Source organism: Rhinopithecus bieti, unplaced genomic scaffold, assembly GCF_001698545.2.
Source record: "Rhinopithecus bieti isolate Rb0 unplaced genomic scaffold, ASM169854v2 scaffold_1558, whole genome shotgun sequence".
Lineage (NCBI taxonomy): Eukaryota > Metazoa > Chordata > Mammalia > Primates > Cercopithecidae > Rhinopithecus > Rhinopithecus bieti.
In genome coordinates, this window is record NW_016803701.1 from 1513587 (window position 1) to 1532190 (window position 18604).

Below are 18604 nucleotides of genomic sequence, written 5' to 3' on the forward strand. Positions count from 1 at the left end.
AAAGGTGTCATACACCTTAAGATGCTAGAATAAGAATATAGCATCACTGTCTAAGACATATAAATATTAATCCCATCTATACTGTTAAAAAACTCAGGCAAAATTAAGCACACTTAATTTGTCAACTAAGTTGTAACTTATAAAGTCTAGAAGTAATCACCCCCCAAAAAGGCAAAATCATAATACTGAAATATATGATTCACAGAGAAGCAATCTTTGTTTCATAGCGTGCTTAGCTTTGATATATATAAAATTAAAAAATATTCAATGCAGCACTTAAATTACCAATTTATTTAACAATTGCTTTTATTGAAGCATGACAGTAACCTTTTTCTTTGACTACCAAACATGACATAAAGCTCACCATTTAAATATTATTAAATACTATGTATAGTTTCTTAAGCCATATAAAGCAAGACTGAAAAACCCTGAGGTTTCTATATAGAATCAGAGTTATTGGTTGGTTCGCTTTGTTTAGGTTTTGTGGCCTGATTTGTGTAATGAGTGGTTCTGAGCATATGGCATTTTGAAGTAGAGTAATCAAAGAACAAAGGATACTATTTTTTAACATTCAAGAAAGAAGGAAGAAGTAATCAAACCTGCTGCAAAATAATGAAATGTTCTGACTAATGGAATAATGTGTGATGGAACAGGTAGAAATCTGAAAATGCGACAGAAAAGCAGACCTCTTCTTAGAACTAGATGCTGAGTTTGTGCTGACTCCGGGAGGAATGTCGCTATAAAAAGAGTCACCATCTCCAGGCTTTTTTACATAATCTCCCTGGGGTAACTGTCTAAGGCATAATAAACATTTCAGAGTCAGAAAACAAGACACACACATGAACACAGACATATACAAATATTATTTCAGGAAAAAAGAGAGGTAGGGATAATGATCTACATGAATCAAATCTATCACAACACATAAAATTATCAATAAATGAGACAAGTTAAAGTCATTCTAACTGTAGAGGCCAGAAATGCAATTACAAATGTCTTTATCGTTTGGATGAATAAAGCCTTGCTTTGGGGAAAAAATATGAAAATATGAGTGTTTTCAAGGTAATTTCATTATACTTGAAAATGTTAAGTGCATTTTTGTCTTTTCTTAAAAAACAATTATGTCAAAGGTGTGTTAGGACAGATAGTCCCTACCCAGATTAAGCATAGCTTTTTTTTCCTTTGTGGTGAATAAACTGTTAATAATTTCTAAACATACATAATATAACCTGGATTTGGTCTTAAAAGAACTGATTGATTTTTAAACTATTATATAATTTAATACAAACAAATCACTATTAGAGTTTGATGTTCAACTTAGAGCTTCATTATTCATTTAATAGAAATATGAAGAAATGGAAAGATTCAAAGTTAAATCAAAAAGGAAATTTTATAACTGTTCAGTGGAATATGTGAAGGAAGATAATTTAGCAAGAGCAAGAAAAGGTTGAAAAAAATAACTGAATTTTTGTTGAGACTATAGAAGCATATTTATAGGTAGCTGGTGGGTGACCTTAGTTCTCTCTCTCTACTGTAGTAGTAGTGCCCAAGTGAAAACGTATTTAATCTGCACTGTTATTGACCCAAATCATCTGATTTTCAATAAACTAAGATTGGAACAGATTTTTATTACTTCGCCTAAGGTAATCAGATAGAAACTTTTAGATAAGGCCCCCAGTTAACCCTCCTGCAATAGCTAATCTGGTCATTTGTCAGTGGTGTAGCCTCCCAAATAGCTAACTGCATCAAAAACTTGATTCTTTTCTATTCAGTACTATTGTTGGAGGTGACACAAACTAGTGTTGAATTGAGAATTTTTGACAAAGCTATGCTTAATTAAATCTCCAGTAAAAGCACAAATTTGCTAACTTTTCTTTTTCTTATTTGGTTTCTCCTTAATTACCATTATAATTTTGATTATTTGCTGCTGCTGAATTTAATCCCCCCAAAATGCCATTTTCAGGTGTTTGCTTGCTTAAATTATTGCCATATTGTTGTAAATGTTTAAAATACTTGGTCATTCATTCTCTTGAATGACTGAATACTCTCATATTATTTTAATGCTATTTAGTTACACGTCTGTGAATCTGAAAGATTTTTCAATTAGTATGAAGCATATATTTTAACTTGTGTGATTTAATCTACTTTCTTTTATGTTTACTAAAGAAAGTAGAATTTTCATGAAATTAGTAATGTAGGATTAATTCCACCTATAACTTTTGATATGATTCCTCCAAAATATTTTAATTCTGTAAATGACTTCAGCTCATAATAGTTATCCTTTCTTTTCCCCAGTATATAAAACATTAATTTTATAGGAAAAAAATACAAAACCTCATATTTAGACTGTTACATGACACCTGCTATATCTTCCCCTGTAAGAGATCTTTATTAATATTTTCTATTTTACCTTGTATCAGTAAAATATTCCATTAATGCCTGAAAAAAAAAGCTGTCAATAAAATCAGAGTTCTATTTTTTGCCTTGGGGAGAAAATTTCCCTTTTGTGTTATATTAATATTTATAGAAGAATCCCATGAACACATTTCCAATAATAATCTCTATGGTTAACAAATCCCATTTATCATTACTATCTTTACTGATAATCTTTATAAACTGATGAGATGTGCCTCACCAAATTCAACTCAATTAAAGACCAGGCTGGGCATGGTGGCTCATGCCTGTAATCCCAGCACTATGGGAGGCCAAGATGGGTAGATCAGTTGAGGTCAGGAGTTGGAGACTAGCCTGGCCAACATGGTAAAACTCCATCTCTACAATAAATATAAAAATTAGCTGGGTGTGGTGGCACACACCTGTAAGCCCAGCTACTTGGGTGGTTGAGGCACAAGAATTGCTTGAACTTGGGAGGCAGAGGTTGCAGTGAGCCGAGATCGCACCATTGCACTCCAGCCTGGGCAACAGAGTGAGACTCTGTCTCAAAAAATAAATAAAATAAATAAAAGATAAAGACAAGCTATTATATAAGAGTTCTGAACTACACTTGACTATTCCCAGTATTCTATCCCACAAATTGCCTTCTCTTTACATGGGTCTGGCTGGCCTTCAGGTATTTATCCTGGCAATTACCAAGGCCTCACTTAGCTGACACTAAGGATGCAGATGGACTATCGTTCCCAATGGATGGAGCCCAGTTTTGTTTTGTGTTTTTAACTGAACATGTTTTATTATCCCTTCAATGTAACTTCTCTGAAGTCCATGGTCATTTTTTACACAGTGCTCAAACACCCTAAATGCTAAATAATCATAAACTGTGCGTTTCAATCAGTTTCAGTTCAATGTACTTCTGGGGCACCACCTTGTTTTCATTACGTTGAACAGATTAGATTCTTATCTATCACACTGCAAAGTCTCCAAAAGATAGAAATTCACTGGCTTTTCCTTAAAATTCCATGAGGAAGGCATGTAACTTTCTTCCCATGGTAAATGTCAGTGTTAGGTTATGAATTTCATTAAAGATCTCTTAAGAACAATGTTTTTGGGAGGCCGAGGTGGGTGGATCACGAGGTCAGGATTTCGAGACCAGCCTGACCAACATGGTGAAACCCTGTCTCTACTAAAAATACAAAAAAATTAGCCAGGTGTGGTGGCACGCGCTTGTAATCCCAGCTACTTAAGAGGCTGAGGCATGAGAATAGCTTGAACCTGGGAGGCAGAGGTTTCAGTGAGCCAAAATCGTGCCACTGAACCCCAGCTTGGGCGACAGAGAGACTCCACCTCAAAATAATAATAATAATAATAATAATAATAATAATAATGATGATGTTTAATATCCTTCATTGTCTAGAAATTTGTCTTTTTTACAATTATTAATTACATATCATAACAAACCTAATTCTTCTTGCTTTAATGGATAATATCAAGCCCCCATGATAAATAAAATAACTTTTCATCATTTGTTGGGAAAGGTCATAAATGACTAACTAAATGATCCTCTTAAAATTTTAAATCAAACTTCTTTTTCCAGTCCTTTATTATCTTTATGACTTTCTTCCTAAATCTTGAGTGCTTTCTTATTTCATCAAATTTTGGAAACTAAAAGTGATCACCACATTAGGTGGCCTGATTAGTGCTAAATTTTATAATGGGAAAATTACCTCATACTTTTCATATTATATGCAAATATTTTAGACATGTATGCTTTTTAGTGAACAATAGCCAAAATATAATAAACACTTATGTAACTAGTTTTTTCCCTCTCAAAACGTATCTCTTCCTACATTAATTACATGTTGTCTTTTTCTTCTCTGTACAACTTTGGCATTTCATTGTGTGTTCTGAATTGATGCATCCCATGAAATAACATTCTTTTGAAGATATTTCCTGTTCTTTAAGGTAAAGACCCACCCCTATAACTTAATGACTCTGGGGGACCTAATTTATACAAATATGTCTCTCCAGGTCTACAATACTATGCTTATTGCTTGCTTATTCTTATTCCACTTCAGAAGACAACTCTTAATGTGTTCATAATTATAAATCATCTAGTTGTTATGTTAGCATTCTAAATGTAAACATTAAGTAATACTGTTTCTTGATCACCCCAAAACCTTTAGGCAAACAGTCCTGCTATGAGAGAAGTCTAATCTTTCCGAAAAGCATCAATTGAATTATATTTATCTTAATAATTCTTATGCATACTTAAAATGTTGGAGGAAAAAACCATTTAACCAACTCTTAACTTTAGTGCTGAAGGAGGCATTTCTCCAATGTTTTGTTGGCATCTGGGCTGTCTCTTATTAAATTGTTACTTTACTGTTTTAAGAAATACTGTATATAATGTGTACCAAGTAACACTGACAGATGCAGGAATATCACCAAAATAATAATAATAGAAAAGCAAACTAAGAAAGGTTTGGAAAAAAGATGGGAAGTTCACAAGCAGAAAATAAAGTGGCTAAAACAGGTGAGAAAGAAAAGAAATGGGGAAGGGAAGGGCATTCCGCTTAAAGCAAAACCATAGATCAAAAAGATACAATATTATTTTTTAATTTCTCATCAATCATAATGGTGTGTGTTCATCTCAGACAAAGGAAGAAAATAAGATTTCAGCTAAATATGGATGTTTTATGTATCTAACTTCAGTTAATGTTTCTTATTCTATTGCTATTTGCAAACTTACCCTAAAAACTAAAATTCACTTATAATTCTCACTACAAGTCATATAGCTTCTAACTCCTAAAGCAATTGTGCTATAATATCAACAATAACATCAACTGAAAAAATTGGGGAAGTTTTCTTTCCTGAATATTTTAAATAAAAGGATAAATACAGCCATCATTCTAATTACCTAATGTCTATGGCTATGGCTCCTTTGTTCCACAATTCTGCCCATCATAAGACACTGGCAGATTTAAACTGATGCTGTACATATGTGGAGTTCTGCCTTCACTATGCCCCAGAATGGAGCTTCCAGTTTCTTTTATTATGAAGTTTGCGAACAAAAGAAAAAAATGGGTCTGCTTCACATCTTTTTGTCAAACTTGCAAGAAAACATAGAATATAATCCTTCTCTATACTGAAAACCTTGAGGACCCATGCTCAGGAGAGAAAATGTATCTGGTCATCAAATTCAGTCACAGAATTACTTGCCTGTCCTCTCCAGGAATTGGAAAGTTATGCCCAGTTTGGCACTTCTGAGTCATTATAACAGTATTAGGAATCTGATAACTGGCTATTATACTTATTATGTCTTGTATTTAGTGTCAAAGCAAAAGTTTACATTCACCAACATTTTCACCACCTCATCAACCAGTATGTGTGAGCCTCACTCATGTCAATGAATGCTGCCCTCCTTCTTGAAAAGAACTACATTCACCTCTTTCATTCAAAGATCAGAGAAACACTGTCTTCCAAGATCACATGCTAGTAACTTCCCGTCACCATAATGCTTTACAAATTACAAAGAACCTTACTTGATTTCAGAGTTGAGGAAAGTTTGATTTTCCAATACCACATACTAGTAGATTTCTGATTCCCTGTGGATTGGTCTCCCTACCATGGAACCTCAAAGAAAAACCTAATTTAAAAGCAATAACAACTCAAAATTCTTAATTTTACTTCCTGGTATATTTTGGAATTGGGAAGATATTTACTTTAATGTCTATTGATATTTTTATAAGATTGAACATTTTTTAATGCATGCTTTGGTCTGCTGGCCTTACCACTTCGTCTGTAATCACTAACAAGTATTCTCGAAAAGGAAAATCATTTAGAAAACACTTATACATTCACAACTTCCTATCTAAAGTCTATTCTTTGCTATTTCTCCACTTTGAGACCTACTGTACAAACCTGATATTCATTAGTTATGGGCAAGGACAAAAAAGGGTTGTGTTGACATATATCAAAATATATAAAATAAATATCCGCTGAAGATGTGACAACTCTCAAAATATGATTGACTAGATTCCAAAAGAGTAGCCAGATCAATGAAATGATGACTCAGTAACACCAGGAGACATGAAATTATATCAGGCACATAAAGGAGATTCTTCATGTGAAAATGTTCTTAACTATATCTCTCTACATATTGAGTTAGCACAAGAAATTTGTGCATACTTTTCAATATTAATCATTTTTCTAAAGTGTAGGCAATTCCCTTATTCTGGACAGAATCCCTAATGAGAACACATCTTAGAGTACTGTGTTAGTTTTGCTTATGTTACATATGAGACATTTCACTTTTGTTTTCATATATTCAGCAATATTAAATTACATTATAGCCTTAGTTCGTGTGGAAATGAAGCTGAATCATTAACTTTTTAATCTTATTTGCCTAATTCTATTTTCCACTAAAAAAACTCAGCAAACTTAGATTTCTAATGCGATCCGTCAACCTCTACTCAACAGAAAGCCTAAACGGCGGCTCCTGCTCTACTCAAGCGTTTTTGGACACAAGAGTTTAAAACATGTCACGAAGAAATCTGGTTGTTCTTAAATTGTAATTTTGTCCCAGTTTTACTTTTTCCATTAATGATGAGTTAGCCACTCTAGGGAAAGGTCAATATTTTCTATTGTCTACACAAACTGACCAGGATTTCAAATGGTAACCCATGGGCACCATGTATTTATACAGATTCTACAGATACTTACGGTTAAAGCCTTATGGGAATTTTAATTTATTTAAAAAAGAGTAAAGTTAAATTTTTGATTTGTGAAAAAAAATGAAAGTTGTGATGGAGCATGACAAATTACCACATTTATACACCTTATTCATAACCTGTCACAAGCATGCAACTCAACAATGGAAAAGGTTAAGTAAATAGGAATCTGCATAAATACCATGAGTATAGAACTATATCATGTGTAAGACCTGGTCTAGGTTATCAGTTTCCAGGACAATATTTTAATATTTTATATCAATAGCTAACACCACTAGTAACTTTTTAAGTGTGAAAAGTGAAGAGTGAATTTCAATATTATGTGCTAATTTAGATTCAGATAAAATAGGTAATTGTTATAGAACAACATGAATGTTTTGTATCTGTTTTATGCTGTTGGTTAAGCACAGATTTTAAGGTTATACTATAGAGGGTGTCTGACTTTCTCAAGAATGCAGACATTTTTATTATTCCAACTATGCAAATTCTTTCTTTAACTAAATGTGCAGTTACCTAATCAATACAAAAAAATTCCTTATGCAGAGATAAACAGGCTCAACAAATGCTAGAACATTCCCAACAGCAACACTGCCCAAATAAAATTTGTCACTTATGAATGGATATTATTAATATAAAAACAGTAACAAATTCCCTCAGAAAGTATTAGGCAATAAGAGTGTTACAAACATGAAGAAAAGCTAACATTAATGTAAACAAATGGGACACCTTACCATAGAGGAAGTATGTTTTAGATGGAAAAAATCAATTTCTATATATATTACTATTAAAAAATAAGCAAGACTCTCCACTAATTGTAGTATCATTGGATAAAAGAACCATTAAAATTAAATGACAGATCTATTTTAAATTACTATATTTCATGGCACCATCATTAAAATTATCTCAAGATAATGAAAAATCAAGATTAGTGTATGATCATTATAGCATAAAAACAAAGTGAACTTAATTATAATTGCATGTATGAATTCCAGCAATGCTAATATGAGTCAAACCTTTCAGTTTTATGTTCACATTATTTTTATTACATACCTCTGTTCTCGATAGTTTCTTTTCATGGACAAGAAGAGAAAGAGGAAGAAACACAGAGTTAGTTACCTCTGGATGGACATCAAGAGGGAGCTCTAAACATAAAAGCTCTAGCTTTCATTGAAAAGTCTTCACTAGAGGATTCTGAATTACAGAATTAAAATGGGAATGCACACACAAAAATGTCACTTCATCATTAGGAGAAGCGACAAAGAGTCAGTGATAATATTGTCAAACAACTGTCCATTTTTAAAAACATAAATATGCTGCAGTCATTAAAGAGTAACTGTTTTCTCAACATCAATCACTGCTCTAAAGTAAATCTTATCTCAAATACAGGTCTTCAAACATATTTAAACATTATTCAAACATTATTAACTTAAATAATGAAATTAATGAATCAAGTTACTTACATAAATAACTGTACTTTCACAGAAATAAAATTATAATTCATTCCTAATGGGATATAAACCCCAAACTATAGTTATTCCTAAGAATTTCAAATAGGGGAATATAAATGAATACCAGAACATTTTATTTCATCAGGTATGATAAATAGGTGAGTTAATTAATTACTGTTAAGGATCTCCTAAGTGATTACTACTTACTCACTGAAGTTTCACATTGGAAATACTTGTTCAGTGTTTAGTCCCTGTGTTTATTTAACCATAAGCTAAAACCAACTTAAATGAGTTTCCAACTAAGTGGATCTGATTAAAAAATTGCTCTAAAGGGTGTGGTAGTACAGTACCAGTGACTTTTCAGGGGTTCATTGCTAACTTTCTATCTTGACATAATTGTTAGTATTTTGGAGACACGTTAGAAAGGTCATGCAACTGAGTAGTTTTGGGCTGCTTACTCTAAGAACAAGGATAATGTTTTCACATGGATTTCATTGGTAACATCTTTACTTGCCAGTCTCTTTCATCCACATTATACATATCATGTTTGATAACACACACGACGGCAAAGGTGCCAATTCGTTATTATTTTTCATTCTGGAAACTATCAGATGGGTGAAAAATAAACCTGGTATCTTTCTATTCAACATGTTTTACTTTTTATTCCTTCAATCTGATTTCCTGAGTCATACGGTTCCAAATGAGCATTCTACTTTTTTTTTCATTCCTGCTATTCCACCCCAAGGCTTGGGGAAGGGGTAGAAAGTTTAACTGGAAAAACTAATGAGAAACTGAGTTCTCAGGTTCTAAATCTGGTTTTAAATTTCAAATAGAATAAGTAAAACATCATATTCATGAATTTAATTCCTCTTTTAAAATATCTACATTCCCACTATATTCCTAAACATATTCTAAATAATTTTAGAAACATTAAAACTTTAGCTACTTGGACTAATTATTTATAAAGAGGATACTGTAATATACACAAGTTTGGTCTTTTTCCTTAAGCTAAAACCAACTTAAATGAGTTTCCAACTATGTAGATCTTATTAAAGTTGCAAAGTGCATATACGCAGGAATGAACAAATCTCAAAAGAATGCCATAAAAATAAGAAATTACAGGCAGAAATAAGTGATTTTCATTCTAATCAAGAAAGGCAAATAGACACATAATTTAATAAGTAATATGAGTGTTTAGGTTTCTAAAAGGTAGGTTTTCCAAGATTGTAAAATGAAATATCCACTTCCATCACTAGGTGGCAGAAAATCACACACTCCAGAATGAACAATTTTTTTCTTTCCATTTTCACATAGCCAAATGAAACCACTGAGCTACTTCAAAACAATAATGCTTGTGATGACAATTGCTACTTAAATCGTGCATTAAGTTAGAGAAATAGTGCGATTCCAGCACACAACTAATTTGCTTGTGGTGTGAGGAGAAATCAAATGACAAACAGAAAAGCCTTCCTATCAGATATATGATTTTGTAACTCCAAATGTTATGCTGAGGTGAAATATACCCAGTAACCTGCATACCAAAGAGGCCTATAGGTTTTAAGCCTCAGCTATGAACTTATTATTATCACATAACATAGTCTTAAATTAACTGCGCCAAAGGTAACACCTTTGTACGGGTATATGGCAATTGCTTGTGAGGTCAAAACCATGAAAGAGTTTATTTAGTTGAAAAGGGAGAGCAGTTAGTTTGCTGCCAGGATAAGCTTTGTATGCTACAAGCATTAACAATACAAGAATTTGTGGAAGACCACACAGTACAGGGCTAGGTGCTCATTTAATCAGGGAAGAGCTTACTATTATGCTGTGCTCTCCTTCACTACGATATGCCATGTCAACCATGTTATGCCAAACTGTATTATGCTCTCCGAGCTACTCGTTAATATACAGTCTTCCACGAATGCCTGTAATATTAATGCTTGTAGCATACAAAGCTTATCCTGCCAGTAAACTAACTACTCTTCCTTTTTAGCCAAAGAAACTCTTTCATGGTTTTGACCTCACAAGCAATTACCATGTGCACTATAAAGGTGTTTCCTTTGGTGCAATTGGTTTAAGACCTTGTTAAGTGATAATAATCATAGCAAACAATTACCTAGTGCTTACTGTGGGCCAGGTACTACTTTGAGTGTTTGACATATATTAACTCAAGGAACAAAGGTGAGTCCATCAAAAGGCATGGGGTAACAAAGGTGAGTCCATCAAGAGGCATGGGTAAAAGTCTAAAATTTTGATTCTAATTCCCAAAACTTTGAGTTACCTAAGTTTGATCCATGAGGAAAAATGTGCTACGAAATGAGGTAATGCCCAGACTGCCTAGCACAAGCTGCAGGCCTTCCAAATGGAGAAAAGCCCCAGGCCTGTGAATTGGAACATCATCAAGGATCAGCAGAATATGATTTTAAGTTGAAATATTAAAGAAAATTTAAGATTCATCACATTTAAGTTCTAACTTATTAAACTTAAATTAGCTATTTGAATACAAAGAAATTGTTCACATCATGAGATTAAAGCACTTAAAAGGAAATTGAATATTCTGGTTTCTTTTCAGATTGTATAAATCATAAAAGAAAATTGAACACATTAAATAGATAAAAAAGTTTACAATGAAGGCATTTACTGAGCAAAATGTTTAAGGCTATCAAATTCTCTTCAAAAGTTACAACTTATAAGCTTTTAAAATTTAGACTGATTTCAATTCACTTCAAGGATTTTAAAATAATACTCAGTCGTTTTACAATAGAAGGAAGTTGTCTCGAAATCTAAAAAAATGATGTTATTATCACTTCTCACCATGCCAAGAATAAGCATTGACTGGCTGCTGAGCCAAGTTGATTTTCATTGCAAGTATATTCAACCAATGATACAAAACTTTCTAGATGCTTTCATGTAATCAAAATGTTTAGAAGTATATTTCGATAGTAACAAGACTGAGACATTTCACTTACTTATAACCCCACGCAGTTATTCCTAATATGAGGGCCAGCACTAAAATGGTGCCAGCAATTATGCCTATTATGATATTGGTGCCAGCAACACCTGAGAGGAAAAAAAAAGAAAGAAGGAAGATCATTGGTATAAAATTCTTTCAGAAACTTTATTGCTCAGTTTTGTAATCATCACACTAACAACACTGTTTGTTTTCAAAATGGGTATTTTCAAAGGAAAGAAAAAATCAACCATAATTCAGCAATCTACATCAGTTGATTTAAAAATAATGTTTGGTATATGTCCTTTTTAATTCTTGTCCAAGTGCATTTTGCACAGTTGTATTTTCCAGAAAACATGATGTCATTAAACTAAAAGAGGGAAGAGTAATGATACTTAGGGAGGAACAGGGAGAAAACCTGTGTTCCTTTTGATCCTTACCTCTTTCTCAGAAATTCTAGAAATGTTATTGTGCATATCACTCCACTTTGACAACTAATGCAAGGTCCTTATTGCTCTCGGTTTTGTGTGTGTTATATTTTGTTTCTCTCAAAATGAATGTAAGCTTCTTAAGGGAGAAAACATGTCCACAGACTTGTATGGTTACTACCCAGGTGGTGTAGGTGATAAAAACACTGGACTTGTAATTCCCCATCTGGGCAATGACGGCTGTGGCATTCTACAGAAGGAAAACCCAGAGGAACAAAAGAGTCGAGTGAGCTGGAGGACTAGAGCTGAAGTGGCAGGAGAGGGAGGCAACACCACACTGGCAGAGAGACAGGCAGGCAGAATCCAGGGCAGGGTTGAAGCTCAGAACACAGTGATGGCATTGTTGTGCCAGTATCCATTGTCAGGCAGGCTGAGATATTATCTTTAAGGGGATCATCACAGCAGAATGGCACCATGAGTCAAAGTCTTCGTTGATAAGCTCAAATGAGGGCTCAAAGGCAGAAAAGGCTGTTCTGAATGAGGCCTGGCTCTGACACCAGAAGGCCTGTTTTGCTGATAATGATTTATGCCACATGGTTAACTGCAGAGCTTTCACCCAGGGCAACTTAGATCCATCCTTGTCTGCTCCACTCCTAAGGCATCCTTTTACACATCAAAGGTCAGGAGTCATGGGCTACTTGAGAAGACTTCAATTCTCCATGATAGGAGTGGCAGTCTCTCTGTCTGGGAGCCCTCAGAATTCATGCCAGACAGTAGGGCTAGGTCATCTGAGCAGACTAGTGGAGTCCAACCTGCCAGGTCCTCTGTGGGATGCACAGATGCAGATGTCACAGGATTTCTTGGGTTACTAGGATTTTCTTACTCCAAGACCTAGCATGTCTGTCTTCCCTTCCTTTTTTTCCAGGGACTTAACAGGGATCACTAAACTTAGATGTTAGTCTTGTTTATTTCTAAGTAATGGTATGGCTTTTGACATGTCATTTAAATCCATGTGCCTAAATATTATTGCCTTTGAATTAATTACTGGAACAAACTCCACACTACCATTGCTAAGACTGGGGACTCTAAAATCTTAGCCATCCTATGATTTTCTTTATAAAAGTCATATTAGCTAAAACTGTTTACCCTTTCTAGATTATTAGAATGAACATATTCCTTTTTTCTCATCCTTTGAGAGTGAATGAACTTCAGGATTTGAGCATTATCTTGTATAAAAGAATACTCAATAATGAAATGATTAAATAGTTTAAAAGGGGACATTTGCCTCCAATGTATGAGTTCTTTCAACCATCTGCATTTGACTTCTATACCCCAGCTTCAGCCACCCTAGCTTTTAGGACTGCACCTGTTATTTCTTATCTATGTTCTTAAAGCCCCTCCAGGAACCTTGGCCAGGATTACTACCTGCAGCCAGTTCAGGCTACAGAACTGGGATTGAACAACAATGAGATTCTATAATAAAGAATATTAAAATATTTTAAAACCAATTCTTTAATTGTTCCTTTTATTCAGTTCAAAATATAAAATTCTTCCTTTAATTGCACACAGTTAAGAGTTATGACTACTTTCTTCATTTGAAAGAAATGTTAGGGTTTATTGACAGCTTCAGACAAGTGTAATACTCGAAAATCTCAGAATGAAGCAGGACAAGATAAAGCTAAATCAAATAGACTAAGTTATACACAATATTACATATCATTACAATTTAATGGACATAATCAGTTTCATGAAATGGACCTCATTATTATGAGAATGTATTTCTGATTATCACAAAAATAACTCAAATAAAAGTTTTCAGAGAGCAGTTTTCTCTTTGTGTATAAAGAGTACATAATGTTACCAAATTAAGTACTTACCATTGCCAGACAGAGTGATACCAGTCTTTGCATCATCATTGTGAGGGAAGTAAGTGCTGCAGTCAGAACCTATCCAGTGTCTGTTACACACACACTTCAGCTCATTACTGCAAACCTGAAATCCACAATCAAGTTAGAGTAAATGTCAAGTCTCTTGTACAGAAGCATGAAAAATAAACACTAATTTCTTATCATTATATGCTTAGAATTTGGTAACTCCCAAAAATTATTAGTACATTCTTCCTAATACTAATTACATTATTTCTCCCTCCAGTACTTCAAGCAAATGTTTCCTAGAGACCAGCAAATGACCCAAAGGGAACGATGACTTTTAACAGAGAAATTCATCTACATCTATAAAAAAAATCAAAGAAATTATTGTTTTGACTTTCATTAACTTAAATTTTATGAGGAAGATTTAAAAAGCTAAGCAGAAATACAATCATCTGTCAATTATCTAATATAAAGGTTTCCTTCCTTCCTTAGTAAGGGTCTTTATGCAAAAATGTTATCTTCATTTCTTAGGAAGCAAAATGAAATAAAAGTGTGATGAAGAGAGGAGACCTGATGTTTTGCAGTGGGCTGAGAAGAAAGCTCCACAAGGCTATAACGTTGGCACTTCAACCCATGCTGTAGCCACCAGCTATGTCAGGGTCGGGGGAACTAAGAACTCCCACGAAAAGAGTACATAAAAAAGATTCACATAAAATTGATACCATTTTTTATATTATAGGGAAATAATCTCTCTTCATTTGTCCACTCAGGAAGCAGAATATACACCTAAATCTAATTCAAAACAACTCTGAATAGAGAAGCAGGAGAGAGTTAAGTTAGGTTGAAGGTCAGCCAAGTTCCCCCTGAGACAGGTTTTTACTACAGGGGTTTCTGTCTTGTCTGATCTAATTTTCAGGAACACAACATACATCCACATCTATATGTAACTATAACACAGCCTCAATAAGAGCTACACATTAACAAATATGCAGAAAGAAAAAGGTTTAGGCTTAAAAGGCCTAGATTTGATTCACCATATCACTCCTGTCTTACTAAGGGACCTTAATCAAGTCTCCTGGCTTCTTCAAGCATCAGTTGCTATATCATATGTCAGGTATCAGTGATAAAGTGACAAGAACAGACAATGATGCAAGTGTAATCATAATAAATGGCATAGCTTACATTTATTGAACACTTCCCACATCCCAGTCTTGTTTTAAGTGTTTTACAAGTTAACTCACTCTTTGCACCATTCTTTAAAGTGGGCACTATTATCTCCATTTTACAGAGGAAGAAATTGAGTCATAAAGGTTAAGAAATTTGCCCTATGTTACCCAGCTAGTAAAAAGCAAAGTTGGGATTCAAACCCAGGCTGTATGATTGCAAGCCCATGCTCTTAACTACATGATATATAGTACAAAAAGAATATTTACGGCCAGGCACGGTGGCTCACACCTGTAATCCCAGCACTTTGGGAGGTTGAGGTGGGAGGATCACGACATCAGGAGATCGAGACCATCCTGACTAACACAGTGAAACCCCATCTCTACTAAAAATACAAAAAATTAGCCAGGTGTGGTGGTGGGTGCCTGTAGTCCCAGCTACTCAGGAGGCTGAGGCAGGAGAATGGCGTGAACCTGGGAGGTGGAGCTTGCAGTGAGCAGAGATCGCACTACTGCACTCCAGTCTGGGCAACAGAGGGAGACTCTGTCTCAAAAAAAAAAAAAAAAAAGAATATTCACTTGTATTAATTTTTCTCATATTAATTTTTTGTCACAAATACAGAGTTGAGTTGCTGTAAGTTAAAATTATGCCAAATATAATTATGCACAATTATTGTGAATACATAATTATATTATGCATAATTGTTGCAAATCATCTGGATGCTGATTTGCCATCTGATTTATTTGCACTGATTATTCTTTTACTAATTAATTAAACAAATGTTTACTAAGCACAACTATGTTTGGTCTCTTGTATTTTGTTTCAGAACCTTAAGAAGAATAAGACATGGCTATTCATTAGCATGGATGATCAAGAAAAATTCCATTATTCTTTTCCTCTAATCCCCTAACATCCTCTTAAAGATTAAGAAAATAAGACTTGGAAGATTCCTTCATAGGAGGAGAGCTACTTAGTACATGTCTGCTCTACTCTTATATGCCATGAGAATTCCTATGCTTTGGCAAGAAGTAACAATTAGTTACTTCCCTAAATAAATTCTTGGAATATCCCTGAGGATATGTATGGAATGACCAGGATTGAAGGCTTACAGTTCCAAAACAGGGATCCTTTATCTTAACTGAATACAACAGTTCAAGCAAAAAATCTGGAACAAAAATAAAAAGCACGCTACAGAACATGCTGAAAGAAATAGAACAAACTTTTTTTTTGGTAGTATAGGAATTCCTAATTGAAACTGACAAAACTTTATCCCTAGTAGAGGATGAATATTTAACCTGTAAACTTACCTGTACAGGATATACATTATCTGATACATAACTGAAAGAACAGAATTACAAGTCTTTCAAATGCCATTTTTTTCCTATTCATCTATAAGAAACATTTCTCTAAGTTAATCTATTTTTATTTCCAGGACTTATCCTCAGCTTGTACCCTCTGGTGTGGCTACAGCAGTTGATAGTCTATTCAGATTTGTCAGTGCCCAGACCACATCGTTTTTAAATACTGTGGCCATCACATCCAATTTTTATTGTCTTTCTTAAAATCCCATCATAGTTTGTTAAAATGTATCTCCTAGTTCACTTGTAAAAAGTTGGCATTATATTATATGAGATCATAGTAACATAGAAAAGAAAGATGGAAGAATCTGGTTAGAAAGATTATTCTTTTCCTTATTCCCAGGCTTTCTCAGATTATACAACAGAAATATTCAAATAGCTATAATTGAATTAGTATTTACACAACTAGAAATATGAAAAATCATGTTTTCCATAATTAAGAAAAATAGTTTAGCATCCTATCTATTTCTGTGATATAAAAGAAATAAATAGATCCTGACAAGGTACTGGATACTTACTCCATTTCCTGAGCAAATAGTGCCTTCTTTACTGCTCAAGCAAGTACTAAAGTTGAAAGAAGCCACAGGAAGACACCTGTGTTCTAAGCACATCATTTGGGGACCACAAGGTGTCCCATCTTCCACATAGCCAAGATCTACATCTTCTTCAAGCTTAACATGCCCACCACTAAAACAAATTGAGAGCAAAAAATGTCTATTAATTCAAATTAATTTTGAAAACACACTCAAAAACTTAAAAGTGGGTAATATTGCTTCCTCTATCCTATTTATTACTCATTAAAGACCAGTAGCATAAGCCAGTTCAATCTCAGAAAAAGCCATTGAATCTTTTGATCTAATTCCTTTTGGAGAAATTGATGTAGTTTAGGATTTAAACATAATTACTATAACTGGGGCTTGAATTGAAACAGGTTTATCATTTCACTTGGGCTACCAACCAAAAGGTAAGTAAGGCATTATTACTAGCATGTAATTTGATAAGTTGGTTGACCCAAAAAGATTGCATATGGACCAATTACATTTGAGAATGACTAAACTGTTGTAGCATCACTATTCAACATAACAAACCTGCATATATAATTTAGAAATGTTTCTTAAAACCACGGTAAGAATTGAAAATGTATATTCATAATTTATTCATATGGGGCCATGTCAATGCTACTATAAAAGCCCCCATTTTTGTCACTTTTATTTTATGTTCAGGGGTACATGTGCAGGATTGTAATATAGGTAAACTCATGTCATGAGGGTTTGTTGTGCAGAATATTTCATCATCCAGTTACTAAGCCTAGTACTCAATAGTTATTTTTTCTCATCCATTCCTTCCTCCTCATCACATCCCTCACAAATAGGTACCAGTGTCTGTCGCTCCCCTCTTTGTTTCCATGTGTTCTCATCATTTAGCTCCCACTTATAAGTGAGAACATGTGGTATTTGGTTTTCTGTTCCTATGTTAGTTTACTAAGGATGATGGCCTCCAGCTCCATCCATGTCCTGTGAAGGACATGATCTTGTTCTTTTTTATGGCTGCATGGTATTCCATGGTGTATATTTATGTTCCACATTTTCTTTATCCAGTCTGCCACTGATGGGCATTTAGGCTGATTCCATGTCTTTGACATTGTGAACAGTGCTGCAGTGAACATACGTATGCCTGTGTCTTTATGGTAGAATGATTTATATTCCTTTGGGCTTATATCCAGTAATAGGATTGCTGGGTCGAATGGTATTGGTTTTTAGGTCTTTGAAGAATTGTCACACTGCTTTCCACAATGATTAAACTAGTTTACACTCCCACCAAAGGTGTGTAAATGTTCCCCTTTGTCTGCAACTCGCCAGCACGTTATTTTCTGACGTTTTAATAATAACCATTCTGACTGGTGTGAAATGGTATCTTATGGTAGTTTTTATTTGAATTTCTCTAACGAGCAGTGATATCGATCTTTTTTCATATGCTCTTTGAGCACATGTATGTCTTCTTGTGAAAAGATCTGTTCATGTCCTTTGCCCACTTTTTAATGGGGTTGTTTTTTCTTGTAAATTTAACTTCCTTATAGATGCTGGATATTAGACCTTCATCAAATGTATAGTTTACAAAAAAATTTTCCCATTCTGTAGGTTGTCTGTTTACTCTGTTGATAGTTACTTTTGCTGTGCAGAAGCACTTTAGTTTAATTAGATTCCATTTGTCAATTTTTGCTTGTTATGATTGCCTCTGGTGTCTTCATAATGAAATCTTTGACT

At 34.1% G+C, this 18604-nt stretch overlaps 1 protein-coding gene across 17 annotated transcripts in view; it reads right to left on the bottom strand.

Annotated features, from left to right (window-relative positions):
* ADAM22 (ADAM metallopeptidase domain 22) overlaps positions 1–18604 on the bottom strand; it is a 267397-nt gene that overhangs the window by 23318 nt on the left and 225475 nt on the right. For 7 of the 17 annotated variants that reach the window (XM_017851570.1, XM_017851529.1, XM_017851545.1 and 4 more), the window contains 5 exons: positions 16859–17027; positions 13825–13939; positions 11539–11629; positions 8175–8192; positions 687–794 (listed from right to left, as the gene is read on the bottom strand). In XM_017851570.1, the coding sequence (XP_017707059.1) occupies positions 687–794; positions 8175–8192; positions 11539–11629; positions 13825–13939; positions 16859–17027 (501 nt within the window). Of the gene's footprint in view, positions 1–599; positions 795–8174; positions 8193–11538; positions 11630–13824; positions 13940–16858; positions 17028–18604 lie in introns of all 17 variants that reach the window. The other 10 variants (XM_017851561.1, XM_017851539.1, XM_017851498.1 and 7 more) reach the window with 2 other exon arrangements.